This window comes from Equus caballus, chromosome 22, assembly GCF_041296265.1.
Source record: "Equus caballus isolate H_3958 breed thoroughbred chromosome 22, TB-T2T, whole genome shotgun sequence".
Taxonomy (NCBI): domain Eukaryota; kingdom Metazoa; phylum Chordata; class Mammalia; order Perissodactyla; family Equidae; genus Equus; species Equus caballus.
Genome location: NC_091705.1, coordinates 19850476 through 19871497, shown reverse-complemented (window position 1 = coordinate 19871497; position 21022 = coordinate 19850476). Strand labels below are relative to the sequence as shown.

Sequence of the window (21022 nt, the reverse complement as noted above, 5' to 3'; positions counted from 1 at the left end):
GCACAAAATACCTATGGTAGTTTCTGTTTTCTGCACTGAATTCCAAATCCTGGGGGAGGGGCCCTAGGACAAGAGATAATAAGAGGGGCCGAAAGCAAGCAGGGCAGGAGCAGTGTGGCAGGAAGCTGGGGCCATGGAGGGATGTGGCCCAAGAGAAGTCTGCTGTGTTAGAGGAGGCCCATGAATTTTAGGAACTCTGATTTCTAACTTCGATGGCATGTCTTGCCCGTGGGCTCATTTCCCTGTCTTCCCATGAAACCTCCAGTAAATGTCTGGTGCCAAGCAACCTGTATCAGTGGTTCTCAGTAACGAAGGGCAGGATGGCAGCTCCTGAGTGGCAGGTGACCAGCAACACAATGCCCTGAGGCCAGAGAGGAGGCCATGCTGACCACAGGGGCTGGATAGCTTTGAAGGAGCCAGCTGTAGCAGGGACTGACCCAGGAGCTGACATGAACCAAGCTCCCCCTCCTTCTGAGACCCCTAAGAGGTAAGGTGGGCTTATAGCAGACCCTGTTATGTCCCAGATCATGGCTTGGCCCATCTCATGTGGCTGGTCAAGGCAAGGGTGACCTCAGGAAGCCAGAGGACTCAGAGACCTTGTGTTGTAGAAAAGAAATTACCGGAAGAGAAGACTCCAGAGGATCACCAGCAATTACCTTTGGGTGGTGGCAGTATGAGGACAGATTTTGGGTTTCTTCATCAAACATTTCTATTTTTTTCCCATATTAAATATATATGCCTCTATTAATTTTTCCCCAGCTTTATTGAGCATATATATTTTTTTGTAATAAAATTGTTTGAAAAAATAAAGTAGTTTAAAGAATAACGGTTTAAAAACTTATTTGAAACGAGGTTGTAAAGGTAGGGGTTATATTTTGTTTTCCAGTCTTGGAGAGTTCTCTGAAGAGACTCAGACTCAGAACATGTCCCTTTTTGGGGCCCTCTGGCGCTATCTTTGGGCCTGACTCTGCTCTCTGGGGGAAGACATGAGCTGGTGGTTGCTGACTCATTACACGTGAGCCACAGCCCTCCGTGGAGCACTGGCCTGGGGACATGGGCCACCTGCTTGGGGATGAGCTTTATGGGGGAGAGGGGCTCTGAGGCCTTCACTGGCGGGTGGCCTGGGGCACAGATCACTCTCTAGACTTGCCCTTCCACTAGTAAATGGACAACGATCAATGAATTCTACTCATGAAACAGGGCAGAATGCAATCAACAATATAAGATAAAATAATATAAATAGCCAGACTGGGTCAAAAGATGATTTTTAAATTTCACTTTTTAATTTTTTTCTTGAAATAATTTCAGACTTTGAAAACAGTTGCAAAAATAATACAAATGTTTATATCTTACATAACCACAGTACAATGATCAAAACAAGAAAACTAACACTGATAGAATATTATTAACTAGTCCAAAAGCCTTAGTAAGATTTCACCGTTTGTCCCAGAGATGTTCTTCTTCTATTTCAGGGTCCAACCCAGGATGCCACGTTGCTTTCAGTTGTCATGTCTCTTTATTCTTCTTTAATCTGGAACAGTTCCTCAGTCTTGTCTTTCATGGCCTTGACATTTTTGAAGAGTTATTCTGCAGATCAGTGCTGTTCAATATAACTTTTTTTTTTTTAACTATCCAGTAGAACTTTCTGGGAGATAGAAAATTATGAAATCTATATCTGTGCTGTCCAATATGATAGCCACATGAAAATCACATTTGGAATGTGGCTAGCAGGGGTGAGGAACTGAATTTTACATTTTATTTAATTTTAATTAAAATAGCTACATGTGGCAAGTGGCTACTGTATTGGACAGGATAGCTGTTGAATGTCCCTCATTTGGGGTTTGTTTGATGTTTCTTCATGATTCGCTTCAGATTATGAGTTTTAGCAAGAATACCATAGATGTGATGTTGTGTCTACCTTTGGTTCCCCGCCAAGATGGCAGGAAACCACTGAGGCTAGGATTTTTATTGTGGCAAAATATATATAAAATTTACCGTTTTAACCATTTTTAAGTGTACAGTTCTGTGGCAGTAAGGACATTCACATTGTTGTGCATGCGTCCCCACCATCCATCTCTAGAACTTTCTCACCTTCCCAAACTGAAACCCTCTACCCATTAAACAAAAACTCCCCATTCCGCCTCCCCCAGCCCCTGGCAACCACCATCCTACTCTCTGTCTCTATGAAGCTGACTACTCTGGGGGCCTCATATAAGTGGAATCATACAGTATTTGTCCTTTTGCAACTGGCTTATTTCACTTAGCATAATGTCTTCAAAGTTCGACCATGTTATGGCATTTGTCAGAATTTCCTTCCTTTTTAATGTATTCCATTGTATGAATATACTACATTGTGTCCATCAGTAGACATCTGGGTTGCTTCTACTTTTTGGCTATCGTGAATAATGCTGCTATGAACGTAGGTACACAAATATCTGTTTGAGTTCCTGCCTCCATTTCTTTGGGTATGTATCCAGAAGTGGAATTGTTGGATCATATAGTAATTCTATTTTTAATTTTTTGAGGAACTGCCATACTATTTTCCACAGCAGCTGCACCATTTCACATTCCCACCAGCAATGTACAAGGGTTCCAATTTCTCCACGTCCCTGCCAACACTTGTCATTTTCTGTTTGTTGTATAATAGCCACCCTAATGGTTGATATCTGCTATAACTGAATGTTTATGCCTACCCCTCCAATTCATATATTGAAACCTAATCCCTAAGGGGATGGTATTTGGAGGTGGGGCCTTTGGGAGGTGATTAGGTCATAAGGGTGAAGCCCTGATGAATGGAATTAGTGCTCTTTTTAGGAGACCCAAAAGAGCTCCCTTGAGGACACAGCGAGAAGACAGCGTCTGGGAACCAGGAAGCAGCCCTTACCAAACGTGGAACTGCAGGCACCTTGACCCTGGACTTCCCAGCCTTCAGAACTGGGAAATAATGTTTGTTGTTTAAGCCACTCAGTCTGTGATGTTTTTGTTATAGCAGCCCGAATGGACTAAGAAAGTATCTCATTGTGTTTTTGAGGAAGCTATATTTTTTTAACACCCTGTGAGATGCAGCAAAGACAGGGTGACAACAGCATTTGGAAGCCGGTCACCACACTCCCAATGTTCTTCCTGCACGAATTAGATATGAGGTCACTGGACTTGGGGTGGGTAGCAGGCAGGAGCAATTCTCGAACCAATCAATATTCACCCTCTCTTGGCTAAACAAGACAGAGCTGACTTTATTAGTTGAGTTCAGGTCTGATATTAACACTTTGTAAATGCTGAATATTGTGAAATATCCCCAGAGTTACCCACTAAACTAATAAAATCTTACCTAAAGAGTGTTCAGGCATCTTCCTACAATTCAGTCTGGGATTCAGTACTGGCTTTGGAGACAGGTATGTACTCACGCATTTGCACGTGATTTCTGCCAAACCTCTTAACCCCTCAGTGTCTTTCTTCCTTTTTTAAGTTGCAGTATAAAGTGTAACAATAAGTGTACAGTTGATGCATTTTTACATATGCCCAGGCTCATGTACCCACCACTCACATCAAGATATAGAACATCTCCATCCCCCTAGAAAGCTCCCTTGTAGCCCATCCGTCACCATCCCCCAGGGGTTAACCAGTGAAATGATTTCTATTTATGTAGATGAGGTTTACCTGTTTTTGAATCTTACCTTTCCTTGTAACTGGGAACAGTGGCATGTACTCTTTGTGCTTGACTTGGTTAGTGCCCATTCATCCCGTTTAGATTCATCCATGTTGTGTGTATCAATCATTTGTCCTTTTTCACTGCTGCATACTATTCCATGATATCAGCACATTACAGTTTGTTTCTCCATTTTCCTGCCGATGGACATTTGGTTGTTTCCAGAGTTTTCCTGTTGTGAATAAAGCCACTATGAACACCATCTTTTGTGCGTGTTTTTAGGTGGACACACACCCAGGAGTGGTTGACGGGTGATAGGATTGGCACATATTTAACTTTAGAAAGGGCTGCCAAACACTTTCCCAAATCTTTTAATCTCTCTTTAAAACGGGAAAAATAAACCTCTACCTGGTTATTGTGAGAGTATTTAATGAGCCCTACAGTATAAGACTTTAAGCCTGTACCAGGAACACAGTGAGCGCTCAGTAATTGCTGGGCTCTGCCCCAGAGGAAGCGTGAGGGGGTTGGCAAGCACTGCAGGAAGATGCCGGCCCCAGATCCCTGGGTGGAGAGGCCTTTCCCACACAGCACTCCGGCCCACACCCTGCGTGCCTGGGGAGCCAACCTTGGCGCCCCTGCGCTGCACCCACCTCCCCCGCCTACCCCCACCCCGATCCTGCTTCCTCAGGCCCAGCATGTGCCTCGCCAGGCTGGGCACTCGCGCCCTTGTGAATTTTGCTTGACATTCGGCGTTTATCGATCACTAACTGTGTGCCAGGCCCAGGAGCGAACAACATAAAAACCCTCGCCCCCTCAAGCTACTCGGCGGAGAAGCTGCTGCGCATAGGAAGCGTGGGGACCGAGCCGGCCGCAGACTCCGAGGTCAGACGCCCGCTCGGTTTCTAGCCACACCCTGGACTTCTCCCGGGAGTTGCTTGAGACGAAGGGAAGAAAATAATCCGCTTCCCCGCGCCCCAGCAGGAACCCGGGTCTCCCGAGCGCCGGTACCGCCGGCCGAGGCCCCGAGACCCGGGGCAGGCACCCCGCCTCCAGGCTTCCCGCGGCCGCGAGGCTCCGCCCCCCGCCGCCTGGCCAATGGCCGCGCGGGCCCGGCCCAGACCCTCCCCCCTCTCCCCACCCTCCCCACACCCCCCGGCCTCCCGGGAGCCGGTTCCGAGCTGGCAGCGGCGGTCGGCAGGACCCCGGGTCGTGGCTACCCGAGGTAAGCTCGCTGCCCTGGGTGCTCGGTCCTCTGGGCTCAGGGTGCACGGACGCCTTTCAGGGAAGTGGCCCGTGGCGGCAGGAGCCGAGGGGGACTCGGGGTCTGCCGGGGCGCACGCACGGGGTGTGGGGCGCGCGGGGGGCCGGGGAGGGGACAGGGCGCGCGGGGCCGGGGAAGAGCGGGTCCAAAGAGGGCTCCACTCGCCGCATCCAGCATCGGGGTCAGGAGGTGGGTGGCGCAGGACGTCTGCTCCGGATTCGGCGAGGTTAGGCCGGAAGGCGACCGGCCTCTGCTGCAGGGCTCCTCCAGCCGCCCGCAGGTTCAGGGTGACCTCTGGTGAGGCCTAGCCCGGATGCACCAACCTCTGAGGGCGCGGCCGCGCCTGGGGGTCGAGAGCTGCCGCCTTCCCCAGGATCTTGACAGTTCTTGGTGGTGACACCTGCTCAGAACAGTCTCCCCTCCCTCCGCGAACCTGGGTCCGGCCCAGGAATCCGGGAATCCGAGCCGAGGCGGTGGGGCGTCGCCCCGCCCGCGTGGGTGGCTGTTTCTTTCCAGAATCTCCGGGGCAGTCAGGTCGGCAACTCTCCTCGCCGCGTCGGTGCAAAACACTCTGCCAGCCCTCTTCTCTGAGACGCGAAGGAGGTGCCGGGAAAACAAAAACTGCGTTCTCCGTATGGTTGCTGTGGAACCTCAAAAACATCTGGAAGGACGGTCGGCGACCTGGCAATGGCAGCTGCCGTGGAAGGGGGGGTTAGAATGTCCTCAGCCCTGTCTGAAAGATTTCCTGGCCCCTCCCAGGGCTTGAAGACGGGGCCTATGTGAGCCTCACTTGCTGCACGGGCCTCTGTGCCCTGCGAAGTGTATGGTGAGCTTCAACAAGGCAGCAAGTCCAGGGTTCAAAGTCATGTCAGAGCCAGTGGTCAGCGGTGCAACGTGGCATCTCTTCTCTTCCCATGGGATTGTGGCAAGGATAAAGTGAAAGCAACTTAAGATGTGCCAGCTTATAGTGGACGTTCAATAAACGTGAACAAATACGGGCTTCCTTTGTTTTTGGTTGGACCACATCATAGCCCCATACCACCCAAACTCTGTGCCTAAAGGGCTGAGACTGGGATGCAGAAGAATGCATCACCTGGCTCCCTCCTGGTACCTTCCTGGATGCCATGGGGCAAGGAGAAAAGGGTCTATTAGCCACCATAGAGTTGTTCTTTGCTCATCTGAAGGCTCAGAGGACTCTCATCTCCCCCATCCTCCTAACCTCTGTCATTAGCAGCGGCCCCATCATGGATGTTGTGCTACATTCCTGGTAGTTGGCAAACGAAGTCATGCAATGTGAGGCTGTAAAGCTGGTAGACAGGACTGCTGCCCTGTTTCCCATGTGGCGAGGGATTGGTGGCCTCAGCAGCTTTTGGGCACTCTCTGCTCTGCAGAACTGTCTCCTAGAGACAGGCCTGAGACCCACGTTTCTACTCCAGCCTGGCCCTCTCTCCTCCGCCCCCTTCCCTTCCTGAAAACCCACTTGGACATCCAAAAGCATCTCAAGCTTCACTTGTTCAAAATGGAACTCTAGAGTCCCCTCTGTGCCACTGCTCCTCTCCCAGGTTCTCTGGCCTGTTAAATGCACCAACCATCCACCCACTGCCTGAGGAGTCATCCTTGATTCTTCTCTCTCCCTCACCTCCCACATCCACAAAACACCAGGAATCCAAACGTTTCTCGCCACCACCACCACCATCTCAGCCAACCCCTAAATGTGTCCCTGCCCTGGCCTCCTGACTTGTCTCCCTGCTTCCGTCTTGGCCCTTCCACAGTCCAGGGGCCTCACAGCCGCTGGCAGAGAGTAACGTAAGTCAGATCCTCTCCCTTCCCTGCTGAGATCGCTCTGATGGCTTCCTTTTCCACTGCAAGTAAAACCCAAAGTCCTTGCCTTTAACACCCTACATGAATGGTCCGTCCCAACCTCCTTGACCTTGATCTCTGTCCCTCCCCTTAGCTTTCTAAACCTTGACCACTGACCTGCTTTCTATTCTTTAAACATATCAAGCTCATTCCCACCCTAGGACTTCTCACTTGCTGTGCCCTCTGCTGGAAACACCGATCTTCTCACAGCCAAGAACACCTCAGCTCAGGTGTTGCCAATTCAGAAAGGCTTCCTTGACCATCGTGGTTCCAGCAGCGTGCCCTTGGCCAGGGGCTCTGTCTCATTACCCTGCTTTATTTTCTTTATAACCTTTACTACTATTTGGAATTCTTATTTATGTAGATGTTTACTGATTTGTTATCTATCTCACCCCAATAGAATATAAATTGGATGATGGCAGAGGTCTTGTCTGTCTGATTCTCTGTAGCTCTCCCCAGTGAGAGAGGCAAATAAGATGCAAGGAAACAAACACATCTATAATTGCAAATTGTGGTAAGTGCTGCCTAAGCATCTGGTGGCAGTTGCTCGTATTTGAGGCACTTTTATATTTCAGGTTATAAGACCGAACTACTGTAATGTCAAAACAAGCTCTCTGAGCCATTTTAGGGGTAAGGAAAAGCCTGGAAAAGACTGGTAACTTGCACCAGGTCACACAGTGAGGGGAACTCAGCCTCCTACTCTAAGCACATGTATGTAGCAAGCTTTAGAGGTGGCCTGCTGTCATGTTCTGGAAAGAACCTGCTTCTGGATCCTCAGTTCTTTGCTCTTCTACTAACTAGCAAGGCCCCTTAATTTCTTGGTACTTCATTTTATTCGCCTTTAAATTAGGATGGATCCTGTTATTATCATGTTGGGCTGCTGCTTTTTTCCCCCCAGTATACCCCAAAGCAGCAGCATTTCTAGGTGGAGCCCTCTTATTATCAGCAGCTAGGGGCACATACAGAACTGGGGCAGATGTGGGGGGAGCCAGAGCGCTCCCCAACCCTAGCCAACCCTCAGGGCACACATGGGCCCTAGACCCTCTGGATCTGATTCTTTTTGGTTCCTCCATTCATCTGTAAGCAAATTCACACAGGGCCTCTGGGACTCAGGCAATCATAAAATAGGATGATTAAAGACAAAAGCAAAAATTCCAAAGAGTCGAGAAAGAAAGAATTGCCTTTTGTCCAACTCCACGCTCACCCCTGCTGCCATGTGTGGTCTATCTTCTTCTAGTCTCTTTTCATCTCTCTCAGTCCATCCACCCTTCATGGGCCAGAGCCCTCTGTCACTTCAGAACCTGGACAGCGATGACGGTTGCCGAGGACAAGACTTTTCAGTATATCCGCCAGCATCACAGCAATTTTTCCCGGATCCATGTTCTGGAGATTCTGCCTTACTTGTCCTGCCTCACAACCAGTGATCAGGTGAGCCAGGGCGTGACGGCCAGCCATGCACTGGGGTCAGGACTGTGGAATTCCGAGCTTCACCCAAGCCAGGGCCAACTCCTTCCTTCTCCCTCTCCTTGACACTTCTTTCAGAATGAAGTGTTGTTCAAGGTGACCTTTCCGACTTCCCTGAGCTCCCTCTTGTGTTGTTTTGGTGTAGTTCTCAAAAACATGGCGCTGGCTCTCTGAGATTTCCGGGCTCCACCTCTCCCACTTTTATCAGAACCTTCTTTTTCTTCAACTCTCTTGTCCTTGTTCCTGCTCAGTTTTTTTCTTTTCTTTTCTTTTCTTTTTTGTGAGGAAGATTGTCACTGAGCTAACATCTGTGCCAATCTTCCTCTATTTTGTATGTGGGACTCTGCCTCAGCATGGCTTGATGAGCAATGCGTAGGTCTGTGCCCAGGATCTGAACCCACGAACCGGGGGCCGCTGAAGTGGAGTGTGTCAACTTAATCAGTATGCCACCAGCAAGACCCCATGCTCAGTTTTGATTTCATTCTCCTTGTCATGGGACCCTGTCCTGGCAGGGAGCCTGGGGCTCCATTTTTGGGGGGTTTTTTGGGGGTTTTTTTTGAGGAAGATTAGCCCTGAGCTAACATCTGCTGCCAATTCTCCTCTTTTTACTGAGGAAGACTGGCCCTGAGCTAACATCCATGCCCATCTTCCTCTACTTTCTGTGTGGGACACCTACCACAGCATGGCTTGCCAAGCGGTGCCATGTCTGTGCTCAGGATCTGAACTGGTGAACCCTGGGCTGCCAGAGTGGAATGTGCACACTTAACCGCTGTACCACCGGGCTGGCCCCTGGGGCTCCGTTTTGAGAGTTCATGGGAACCAGGCCGCAGTAGCCCGTTAGGACTTCTGTGGGCCCCTAGTGAAGTGGGCCAGACGCCCCCCTCAGTTTTAGCAGTTCTCAAATGGAATCCCATGGCTTTCTGCTTCCTCCGCACAGGTGCGGGTGGCATGCAGGTCCGTGGCTAACGGGCCTCGGCCCCTCCCCCTTGTATTTTGGGGTTTGTGACGATACCTTGCCCCCTCATTCTTCAGTAAACGTTTCTGTGGGTTTTCATTTCTCCTGTCTCGTTGTTCGTATGTGCTAAGCCTCAGTTTCCTCATCAGTAGAGTGGAGTAATAATAGCATTATGTAAGATAATTCACACGAAGCCGTGAGTGGAGAGCCTGGAACACAGTGAGAGCCCATTTCCTGGTAGCTGCCTTGAAACTTGGGCTCAAACCCTGGCCTTGTCCTGGGCTCCGACCCAGTTTCAGATGGCTGCCTCCCTCTTGTGCTTTCTCAGGGCCCTCCTCTGCAGCTGCACGCTCCTGAGTAGGGAAGGAAGCAGGGTCATCTGGCTTGAGCAGGGCAGCGGGGCTGTGTCTTCCTGTCTTCCAGGACCGACTGCGGGCCACCTATGAGCGCTGGGGGAACCAGGACACCCTCTTGGAGCTCTTCACCAGCCTTCGGCGGCGGAACGGCTGGGTGCATTCCCTCATTGGGGCACTGAGGGCCTGTGAGCTGTCTGGTCTCGCTGATGAAGTGGCCCGCATATACCACAGCAGCTTGCCGCGTGAGCCTCCTGCCCCGGCCCTCCTCCTCGAACCCCTGCCTGATTCCCCTGGCCTCCACTCTCCCTGTCCCCATACCCCTATCACCTCTGTCACCTTCCCTCCCATCGCTCCTGGGCAGTGGACAAGCCTGGGTGTAGATCCCAGCTTAGCCAGTTATTAGCTGTGTCCTTTTAGCCAAGTCCCTGGATTTTTCTGAGCCTTGGTCTCCTCTATAAAATGGAGCTAATGGCAACATCTAGCTCATAGGGCTGCAGTGGACGCCATGGGGTGATGGCGTGTTGAGTGCTTAGCTGGCACCAGGCACCTCCTATGTGCTCAGCAAATGGAGCCTCCTTTAGTTTCTGTGGCTGTGACATTGGCCTCCCACCCCTTTCTCCCTTCCTCCCGTTTCCTCTCCCTCGGCTCATCTTCCCTCTCTCCACTCCTCTCTTCTCCTCTCCTCCCTTCACTGCCTCCTCTTTCTCCTTTGGGGGTTCCTTCCTTCCTTTCTCCACATCTCTTCCCCTCCCCATGGTTTCCCTTAGGACCTTCTTGGTCCCCCACCTCAGCGACCCAGTTACTCCCCAGCTCCCTCTCAGTGCTCCCTGCCAGGCCCAGGCCAGAGAGGATTTGATGAGGTCAGGTCTGAGGGGCCGAGACAGGAAGAAAACTCAAGGCAGACTATTTATATTTCAGACTGGAGACAACTCCTGAGACCCTGCTCAGATTTACAGCCTTAGAATATCCCCATGTTGGCCTTTTTTCCTCTTCCCTTCCTTTTCCCTCCCCTCCCTCCTACTGTGTCTCTTCATTTGTGGAGATTAACAGTATTCCCCCCAACCCTGAATGCAAAAGCCGGGGGTTGGGGGCAAAGAGGAGGGGCTGAGGAGGCAGCATCAGGTCAGGGATCAGTTAGTGGTGACAGCCACCCATGAGGAAGAGAAAGCCACTGAGTCCCAGAATGCCTGGGGACAGAGAAATGGTGACTGCTGACCCAGTCTGGCCCGTGAGGCGCCCCACACACTCGCGCCCCCCTCCTACCTCTCCTTGTCGTCTCCAACTCCTCTCTCCCTCCCACTCCTGCCTCCCGCTCAGTGAAGCTTGTCTCCTCTGAGGAGTGCACCCCACATCAGGACAGCTTTGGAGCTGGAGGTCCAAGAGCACCCAGGGCTCTCCTGTTGTTGGGAGCAACCCTGATTCCTCCTTGACACTGCTATATCTTTGTCCTCCAGGGACCTCTAACCGCCCTCCAGCCCCACTGGAGCCGTCATCAGTTCCTGCTGAGGTTCCAGAGCCCTCCATCCCCGCTGAGGCCCCCAGCGCCCCCCACAACGGCTACAGAGGGGAGGAGCCAAGTTACCCCATGCCTGTCCAGGACACGCGGCCGCCAGAGCCCGAGGGAGAGGTGTGTCCTCACAATCTACCTTGGGCCCCCTGCTTTTTTTTTTTAAAGATTTTATTTTTTCCTTTTTCTCCCCAACGCCCCCCGGTACATAGTTGTGTATTCTTCGTTGTGGGTTCTTCTAGTTGTGGCATGTGGGACGCTGCCTCAGCGTGGTCTGATGAGCAGTGCCATGTCCGCGCCCAGGATTCGAACCAACGAAACACTGGGCTGCCTGCAGCGGAGCGCGCGAACTTAACCACTCGGCCACGGGGCCAGACCCATTGGGCCCCCTGCTTTTGTGTTCCTGTCTGCCTACTTCTGCTCACCCAGCCTTCCAGAATGCCTTCCCTGCCCACCACAAATCTTGCCTAATCTCTGCGAGGAACCCCAGGGTTCCCCCAGTGGGGATCTCCCCCAGACCAGCTGCCAGACTGCCAACCAGGGCTTTACCCTGTGGCAGCCCCCAGCCCTCTGTCATCAACTAGCTGTGAGGTCACAGTTTTGAGGTCTTTGCAATGATCTTGTGAGATGTTCACCTTGGCGAGGGACCAGGGGATGACATATGAGAGGGGAATGAGGAAGCAGGAGATGCTGGGGTAGGAGGGGTTAGTAGAGCTGTGATTATTGCCAGTAAAGCCAAGTTTGGGGGAAAGATGACCGATTCTATTGAGATATGATGAGTGGGCAGTGGGGTGTCCAGAAAACACCAAACCGTGGACTGGAAGCTCAAGAAAGGGGTTTGTGCTGTGGCTGCAGGGGGGGAGACCTTTCTACAGGGCCAGACAGATGGATGGGGACTCCCCGTGGGATTTGTGTGTGTTTTCTATGAGGTGGGTTCAAGGTTATCTGCAGACAGAGGGCCTGGCAACGATCAAAGTCGAGGCAGGGGCTTCCTTGGTTCTTGTGCTCCATGGCATGCACTGAGGCTGGTGGGTCTAAGGCCCCATGAGTGCAAGCTGCTCTTTGCCAGCTCCTGGGAGAAGCAACTGCCTTATTCACATTTTCCTTCTTGCAGAGTTCAAGGAAAGCCCCAGAAACACCCAGCCCTGGGGCTGTCCTGAGGAGACCAGATGGCCCCCTGGAGCCCTCCTCTGACCTGGCAGCCACCAGCCCTCTGACCTCAAGTGGGCCTCAGGAGCAGGACACAGAACTGGGCAGCACCCACTCAGCAGGTATGCATGGAAACTGGAGTCCTAGGGCCTCTCTGTCCTCCCAGTGAAGGTGAGGATTAGAGTTGCCCCTCTGGCTTCCTTGGACTCCTAGAAGGCAAGAGTGGGAAGAAAGGGAGTTCATGCCAGGGAGCAACCCAATTCCTTAATTTTTTTTTTTTTTAAAGATTGTCACCTGAGGGGCTGGCCCTGTGGCCGAGTGGTTAAGTTCGCGCGCTATGCTGCAGGCGGCCCAGTGTTTCGTTGGTTCGAATCCTGGGCGTGGACATGGCACTGCTCATCAAACCATGCTGAGGCAGCGTCCCACATGCCACAACTAGAAGGACCCACAATGAAGAATATACAACTATGTACCGGGGGGCTTTGGGGAGAAAAAGGAAAAAATAAAATCTTTAAAAAAAAAAAAAAAGATTGTCACCTGAGCTAACAACTATTGCCAATCTTCCTTTTTTTTTTCCTCCCCAAAGCCCCCCGATACATAGTTGTATATTCTAGTTGTGGGTCCTTCTAGTTGTGGCATGTGAGATGCTGCCTCAGTATGGCCTGATGAGCAGTGCCATGTCTGCGCCCAGGATTGGAACCAGTGAAACCCTGGGCCCCCAAAGTGGAGCATGTGAACGTAACCACTCAGCTACAGGCCTGGCCCCAGCAACCCAATTCCTTAGAGGATGTAAGGGTTAGCATTTGCTGTGTAACAAACAGTTCCAAAATTTAGTAGCTTAAAATATGACTAATTATTTAGCTCATGATTCTGCAGGTCAGCAATTTGGGCTGGCTCAGCTGGGCAGTTCTTCTGATTTTGGCTGAATTCCCTCTGGTATACACACCAGTGTACACATAAGTTCTGCTTATGGCTGTTGGCTGGGGCACGCTGGTTGTCCTCCATGAGTCTCTCATCCTCAAGCAGACAAGCCCATTTCATGGCAGCTGAGCAGAGTTCTGAGAGAGGAGGGTCTCCTGGGGCATAGGCTCAAAACGGGCACAGCGTTCCTCCTGCCTCATTCTGACGGCCAAAGCTAGTTACGAGGCCAGCCCAGACCCAAGGGGTAGGGAAACAAATTCCGTCTCTAGATGAGAGGCCTGACAAAGTCACATTGCAGAGGGCATGAATACAGGTAGGGGAAGAGAATTAGGGCCACTTCTGCACTCTACCAAAGGGACTCTGTAGGGTTCCACCAGGACGTGAAGGACAGAGCAGGAGAGAATACAGGGCTGGGCCAGCTGTTGGCAGGGGAGCCCGTAGGCACTGTCCTACCCCAAAGGGGTCTCTAGCTCCCAGCAAATCACTAAAACTTCTCAGCCCCCAGAGGAAGTATGGTCTTCATCAGTCCGGGGCCTGGACCCCCGCACCAGACCTCAGTGCTCCCCCTCAGGAATATAAAGCTGTCCACTCTGACCTCCCAGACTGGCGTCTCTCTGCCCTGCTATTTCCCAAACTGTGTTCCACATACTGGTGCCCAGCCAGCCCTCAGTGCTCCTGGGACAGCCACAAGGCACGTGAGCAGTTAAAGGCTCAGAGAAGCCATCTTAGTGCCTAACTCTCCTGTCACCCTGACACTCTGCCCCATTCACCCGTTTGCACTTTGCAATGTTAGCTTTCCGTGGAACACCTTTCAGGAGACGCTGCCATGGAACACCTTTCAGGAAAGGCTGCCATGGACCAGGGAGGCATAGGGCACTTTGATTTCAGTACGTGCATGAACACAGGTCCCACGAGATTCTTTGGTGTTCGATTTGGGACCAGGGACACATCAGAATCACTCCCGGCCTGTGTCAGCTGTAGGGCCTGGAATGTGTGTTCTGAGAAGTCCATGGGGAATGCTGATATAACTGCCTTTATGGACTATCACCACCTGCTCCCTCTTGCTTCCCCCAGTTCAGGCCCTCGTCTCAGGGATGGCTTTGTCCCTCCACTGCCCCAAGCCTGCCTCTGGTGCCACGGGACTGGTGTGAACTCTTCTGCTTGAGCCATCCTGCTGCCCCTTGCCCCGGTCCAGGATTGCTCCTGCTGGTGGTCGAGGAGGAAAGATGGCAGTGGGAGAAGCATCCAGAATTCTACCAGGCTAAGGAGAAGATGGAAAAGGCAGACACAGGAGGAAAGGGGGCCTGTCCCTGTCCCAGGCAGGAGAAGAAAAAGCAGAGAGGATAGGGGCCAGCCCGGTGGCACAGCGGTTAAGTTTGCATGTTCCGCTTCTCAGCAGCCTGGGGTTCGCCGGTTCGGATCCCAGGTGCGGACATGGCACCGCTTGGCAAAAGCCATGCTGTGGTAGGCATCCCATGTATAAAGTAGAGGAAGATGGGCATGGATGTTAGCTCAGGGCCAGTCTTGCTCAGCAAAAAGAGGAGGATTGGCAGTAGTTAGCTCAGGGCTAATCTTCCTCAAAAAAAAAAAAAAAAAAAGCAGAGAGGATAATTGATAATGATCTTCAAGCTCCTAGACACCGTTAGGGAGGGACCATTTCACTCTTGTGAGAAAACAGACCTAGGGCTGCAGGTCAAGGACTGAGGATAGACGGGACCAAGGATGTGTCTGCAGCTGTTGACCCTTTGGGCCTGGGAGCAGTGAGCAAAGGAACTGTGGAGACTTCTCCATGGGTAGGAGGTTGGGAGGCCTGGATGCAGAAGGGACTTGAGCTGGGGCACAGGGGACCCTTCTCCAGCCCTCTGATCCCAGAGCTACTGTGACTTTAGGGTAACACTCTGGTGGGTTTGTTTCCCCTTTTGTTTTGCTACCTGCAGGCATGGTCTCCGGCCTCACGTCACCCCGTGGGCCTGTGTCTCCAACCGTCTCCTTCCAGCCTCTGGCCCGTTCCACCCCCAGGGCAAGCCGCTTGCCTGGACCCCCAGTGTCAGCTCTGTCTACTGACACCTCCTCCTCCTCCACCATCTTGGCCTCTTCAGGGAGTGCTGGTGACCACGCTGAGGCTACCATCTGCTCCAGTGGGGTGGAAGTGCCCACCACCTCTATGACCACCAGCACAGTGCCCTCCAAAGTGCCCACGAAGCCAGCATTTCCCAGCACAGTGCCTTCCAAGTTGCCTACCAGCTCGAAGCCCCCTGGTACAACGCCTACTAAAGTGCCTGCCAATCAAGCACCATCCAAATTGCCCATCAATTCAACGCGTGCTGGCACAGTGCCACCCAAAGTAGCTACTAGCTTGGCTCCTGACCACAGGATACCCATGAGCATGATGCCCAGCAAGGTGCCTGCCAACACCGTGCGCACCATCAGGAGCAGCCAGAGACCTGAGGAGGTGAGTCCTTGGCCCTCTAAGCAGTGATCCAGGCCCCTTCCCCCAGCCCTGTCCTTGGACTCTTTCCAGTCTCCATTCTGTTTCCAGCCTGCACTGGTCCAGGGTGTAGGGACAACTGAGACCCAGCCTCCTCCAGATCCCACACCGTGTCCTTTAGAGTAGTAATAAACATTGGAGCTCTTAAGTGAGGATGCCTCAGGAGGCTCAGGTGTCGTGGGTCACCCCTGCTAGTCACATGCATTAACCCACGTAGAGCTCACAGCTCCCTGTTAAGCTTAGCAGTGCCATTCTATAGATGAGGAAACTGTGAGGGGTAGGGTAGAGCAGGGCGGCCTGTCTGCCTCGATGCCTTGCTCTTCACCACCAGGTATCCGTGACCTTCCATGGATATCCCAGTCATGCCTGCCCCTCCGTGACCAGAGTTTTACAGACTGCGGTCCCAGTCCATCCAGCCTGGAGCAGCTGCTTTGACCCAGCAGCCCCCACAGCTGTCCCCTCTGAGCCTGCATGTGTAACCCTACTGCTGCTGTCTGCCTGGAGGAACCAAGTCCATGGGGCTCCTTGAGCATGTGGCCAGGCTTCTGACCCCATGGCTGGGCTATGGCCCTCAGGCTCAGGCAGAATGTCAAAGTAGGATGGGGCTGCACATGACCAAAGGCCCTGGGGTGGGGGTGAGCTCACAGGCAGGCTGGTGAGTAGAGAGAGGGCTGCCCTGAAGGAGGTCACCGCTGATGCTGCTGCCAGGCCTTGGTCCCCTCCTCCCCCATGCCCTCCTGCACCGTCAATAGGTTGAGTCCTTAAGAGAGGGTGGCCTCAAGGGCACTATGGGCTGGGAATTTGGGGGCTTGGGTACTGGTTCATGCCGTGGCCTGGGAGTGGGGCTACCCAACCTGAGTTTGCCCCGCTGCCAACTCCAGCCCCTCCTTTCTTTCCCAGGAGACTCCAGCATCTCTAGCACCCACAGGTGCTGCGGCTGCTGGAGGCAGCTCGCCCTGGCCAGACAGCAGCTCCAACAACTGGGGCTCAGAGTCAGAGCTGAGCAAGCCCGGCAGGCTGATATCCCGGATGGACAACCAGCCATTGTCAGTCTGCTCCGCGGACCTCGCCATCAGCTCCAGCGACAGCTTGGGCACAGGGCCTGAGAACGTCCCGGAGGAGAATGAGTATGATTCAGGGTCGGTGGACTCCATCAGGATCCATGTGGCTGAGGACCCCAGTCCCGACCTACTGGAGGGCAACCCCAGGCCGCAAACTGACCAGCATCTCCAGGAGTTCGAAAAGACGCTGTGTGGCTGGACTGTCCCTTGGGTTCAGTGGCTTGGGGTGGCTGCAGCTGGGGCGATCCTGGCTGCGTTCCTGGCTGCGCTGTACCGTAGGCGCCTGCTCCAGTGACGCCCCTGGGCCCTTCCTGCCTTGTGTCTGCTTCCTTCCCTGCAGTACATCCGACCTGAACCACGGAGCTGGGCTGTCCCGCCCGCCTTGTCCCTTTTTCGGGGCTGACAGAGCCTGGATCAGAGGGGAGCCAGGGGGCCTCAGGCCTGGCAGGAGGCTGAGTCATGCCTGGACTGAGTCCTGGGAGGCAGCATTTCCATCCCAGCTTGTGCCCTCTGTGGCTCCCTCACCATCCTCGGCTTTCTGAGCCCTGGGCTACCTGGTGTGCTCCAAACCTCACCCACCTAGCAATCTGGGTTGTTGCGCTTGTCCTCTGGGGGAGGTGCCTCTGTCCAGGCTTTATCCCTGTTTGCCCAAGTCTGTGGATCACGAGGTGCTGCTGGAGGGTGCAGAAGGTTGGCAATGCCCCCCATCCTGCCCTGGTCCCTGGCAGCTAACAGCAGATGTGTGGGTGGGGACTTACAGGACCTCACTCCAGCCCCCAGCAGCTCAGCCTGACGCCATTGCCCCAGAAGCCGTAGGGTGGCCCGTCTCCAGGGATGCAGCTCTTCTAGGCAAGGGTAAGGAGGAGGCCCGGAGATTCCTGTGGACCCCTGGGAGACCGAGGCAGCTGCTAGGCCTGAGGACCACCTCCAGAGCTCCCTCCAACCTCCTCACCCCCTCTCCTCTTTCCCTCCCTCCTGGTCTCCATTCTCTTCAGCTCTATAGGAAGGTTGGGGAGGGGGCACCTGTGGGACAGAGCTCAGGCCAAGATTTGGATTTCAGCTCCACCCCTTCCTGGGCTGTGTGGCCTTGGCAGATGATCAGATTTCTCTGGTCTTGCTTCCCCATCTGGACAGTGAAGATCGTGGCTCATCCTTCACTGGGTTCTTCTGAGACTGAAACATACGGGTGTTTGTCAAGTGCCTGGCCCAGAGCAGGTAGCCACTAAATGCTTCCCCCACCTCTCCCCTGCCCAGCCTGGTAGAGGTGAGGGCATAAGAGGCAGAGTGCCCAGGGGTAAGGCTGCAACTCTGCCGTGTAGGGCGGCCTAGGCCTGCATCCTGCTCTGTCTCTCACTAGCTCTGTGCTCTTGGGCAAGGTGTTAACCTCTCTGTGCCTCAGCTTTCTCACCTGTAAATTGGGGATGAATAGCAAACTTATATATACATATATTTCTTAGTGTTGTTGTGAGGATTAAATGAGTTTATCTATATAAATCTTAGAATGGTTCCTGGCATTTGCTAAGAGTGGGACACGTTGTTATTATCACTGTTCAAATGTGGAGGGACTGGAGCACTTGGCTACACCTTTAGAGGCAGACCCAGACCCTCCTGCCTCGCCCCTTTATATTTGCCCCTTATGTTGTCCTGTGCATTGGGGAATTGTTGGGGAGTAGGGAGGGAGGCATGTCCGCTGGGGCAGCTGTGCAGGATGGGGGCTGGGGTGCCCCCAGCAGCCAGGTGGATTGGGGGTATCCTTGTGGGTTCTTTTCACGCCATCATTGCTGGACAAGGGGCAGGCACAGGAGCCTCTGGAGCTACCTCCATTTCTGGGCTCTGCAAGGGACAGGGACTAGAGCCCTGGGGACACATCAGGGGTACGGGTTGCCGTGGCCCACCCCCAAGCTGTGAGTCTGCAGGGTTCTGCACCCTGCTTAGGCTGCTACAGCCTTTCTTTGCACTGCCCTAGGGGATTTCAGTGACCTAATGACCTCTACTTCAACCTCTGAACTTCTCTTCAACCCTTGCTCCAAACGCAACAACCTGCACCCTGAAACCAGGAGTGGTCCCTACCCAGGCTGTCTGCACCACGCCCCATCAGCCTTGCTCTTGACCAGCCCTCTGTGCTCCTCCCTCCCTTTCAGGCACCCAGGTCAGTAAACAGTTAATGCACAGGTATTAGTTTTAATGTGTTACCCTCCGAGCGTAGCTTTGGAAAGTTTCACAAAAAAAGCAATGTGTAGTCCCAGAGAACACTACTTAAATGATGAGATTTCAAGCACATTGACCAGCTGCGTGGGAGATACTTTTGGCTAAGGTGTGTAGGAAGCATTCAGGGATCTACCTGGCACTTTTCAAATTATGCCTCCCAGAAGCCCTGACTTGGCCGGCATTGAACAGCATTCCTATCTTGGCTGTCGTCAGCCTGAAGGCCTCTAAAATGCCACCTTCAAGCAGGATTGGGAATTGGCTAGTGTATTGAGGCCTGTGGCCAGGAGAGGGTTTGGGGTAGTTGATAAGATGTGTCAGATCTCCGGAGTCCTCGGTTTGGAGTGTGGCTTTCAGCTGCAGGAGGGTGCATATAGGACAGAGACCCAGGCAGGTTACCCTCACTGCCATGGCATGGATGACGTGGAGGCCAGAACCCAATGGGAGGGAGGGAGGACCTCTACCCCCAGTGGTGGGCCCAGCCACCTATAGTTGGAGACTTGGGAAAACACACTTCCCCTAGGGGTAGAGGCTGGAGAGGGGCCAGAGGGCCCAGTGCCATCCTGAGCACTTAGTGCAAACTCACCAGGAGCCAAGGTACCCGTGTATAACTCCCTCTCCACCTTCTGTTTCCCACTGACACATTTCCCTCAAAGCTCGAGAGCTGCCACTGCTTCTCTCTCCCTGGGAAACACCTGTGGACCCTGCTTGATGACCTATGAAGCCAGACTCTCACCTTATTTCCCTTGCTGGATGTACTCAGATTTAACAGGATTTAGGGGAATTTCTAGTCAAAGATCAGAAAGATGCCCTTTACCCTTTCAGGCCTTGGATTATTCATAGCTTCTTTCAAGAAACATCTTTTATTATGGAAAACTTTCAGATACACACAAAAGTAGAGAAAACAGACTAATAATCCCCCATGTGCTCATCACGCAGCTTCAATAATTGTGGACTCATAGCCAGTCTTGTTCATCCCTGCCCAATTCCCCTTTTTCTGTATAGGTTCCTTTTGTAAGTTAGAGTGAAGGGTTCAGAAAGCCAAGGGGCGGACTTTCTCCCAAGGCAGCGTTAGGTAACAATGAAGAATTCCCCTCTTGGTTTCTTGGCCTCTGTGGGTGACATCCCTATTGAACCAATTCCAAGTATGAGCAACACTGGGTCCCTCTCTTAGGAGGGGACCAGAGGGCTTCCTCCACTGACAAGCTCCTTGGGGGGTCTGGCTACTCTCCTGTGCCAGGTGATGATTGATGGGGGTGTGCAGTGGCAGTTTGCAGCATTACACCAGGGGCCTCCTCTATAATCTGACAGAGCCCTTCCAGCAGCAGAATTTCCATTCTGAGCCAGATTCAAACTCCACAGCATGTCTCCTGCTCTTACAGAAGTCTCCTAGGAATAGAGTCATTCGGGCCTTGAGGTCCATTGCTTTCCACCAACGAACAATCAAGAAGCTGATAGGAACCCCGTCCCCCCACCTCCAGGGAAAGTGGTGTCCAGGATCCCCGGTCTAATCTGTGCTGGAAGTGATAACTCTCCATGGATGAGAATCACATGCTCCCCATGTGCTCACCTTTCTGTTCTTTTCCCTGTAGCCCAGAGCCATGAAGTTCACACCTGGTGCTGGACCTGCTCACCCAGCATTCTTCACTCCTGCTGCTGCCGTTGTTAACAACAGCAATAATAAAAAGGGCTACTTTCCTACCCCTTACCTCACTGTGTGCCAGGCGCTGGGCTAAGTGCTTTACGTATATTAACTCATTTAATCCTCACAACGACCCTACGAAAGGGGTACCATTATGACCCAATTAACAACTGGTCTGCAGGACTGGGAGGGAGGAAGGACCAGAGGTGACAATGCAAGGGAAATCTCTGACCCTGACTCCCAGAGATGGATGCTCTCTACGCCCATGACCCACAGCTGATTGGGTGTCTGGGACCCGGGACCCCATTTAAAGTGAGATTTCACACCAGCATATCTCTGCCCAGTGTGCCAAGATCTGCCACCTGCTGTCATAGTGTGATACTGTGCAATAGATAGTTAATATAGTCCCAGAGATGTTGTAACAATATGACTATAATCATCCTGTGTGTGCCCAGGCTTAATGGTTTGAGGCCGTGTGAGGTGGGGCAGGGGACACAAGCCTAAAAT

At 52.8% G+C, this 21022-nt stretch overlaps 1 protein-coding gene and 1 long non-coding RNA gene across 5 annotated transcripts; one reads left to right on the top strand and one right to left on the bottom strand.

The window, feature by feature from the left end:
* Positions 1-1261: 1261 nt before the first annotated feature.
* On the bottom strand, positions 1262-5430 carry LOC111769968 (uncharacterized). The gene is made up of 3 exons (XR_002802817.2): positions 5231-5430; positions 3675-3878; positions 1262-1645 (listed from the first exon to the last, which is right to left on the bottom strand). It is a non-coding gene; the product is annotated as an uncharacterized lncRNA (long non-coding RNA).
* Positions 4474-20581, top strand: MAVS (mitochondrial antiviral signaling protein). 4 transcript variants are annotated; one of them, XM_023626167.2, is made up of 7 exons: positions 4474-4868; positions 8025-8195; positions 9610-9784; positions 10997-11169; positions 12164-12320; positions 15057-15571; positions 16508-20581. In XM_023626167.2, the coding sequence occupies exons 2-7, from the start codon at positions 8079-8081 to the stop codon at positions 16961-16963; spliced, it is 1593 nt and encodes a 530-aa protein (XP_023481935.1). In that variant the 5' UTR covers positions 4474-4868; positions 8025-8078; the 3' UTR covers positions 16964-20581. The 4 variants fall into 4 exon arrangements, with proteins under 4 accessions (XP_023481935.1, XP_023481936.2, XP_014590536.1 ...); XM_023626168.2 differs by having other exon boundaries at positions 4730-4868; positions 8005-8195; XM_014735050.3 differs by lacking the exon at positions 4474-4868 and adding an exon at positions 5618-6713.
* Positions 20582-21022: the final 441 nt, after the last annotated feature.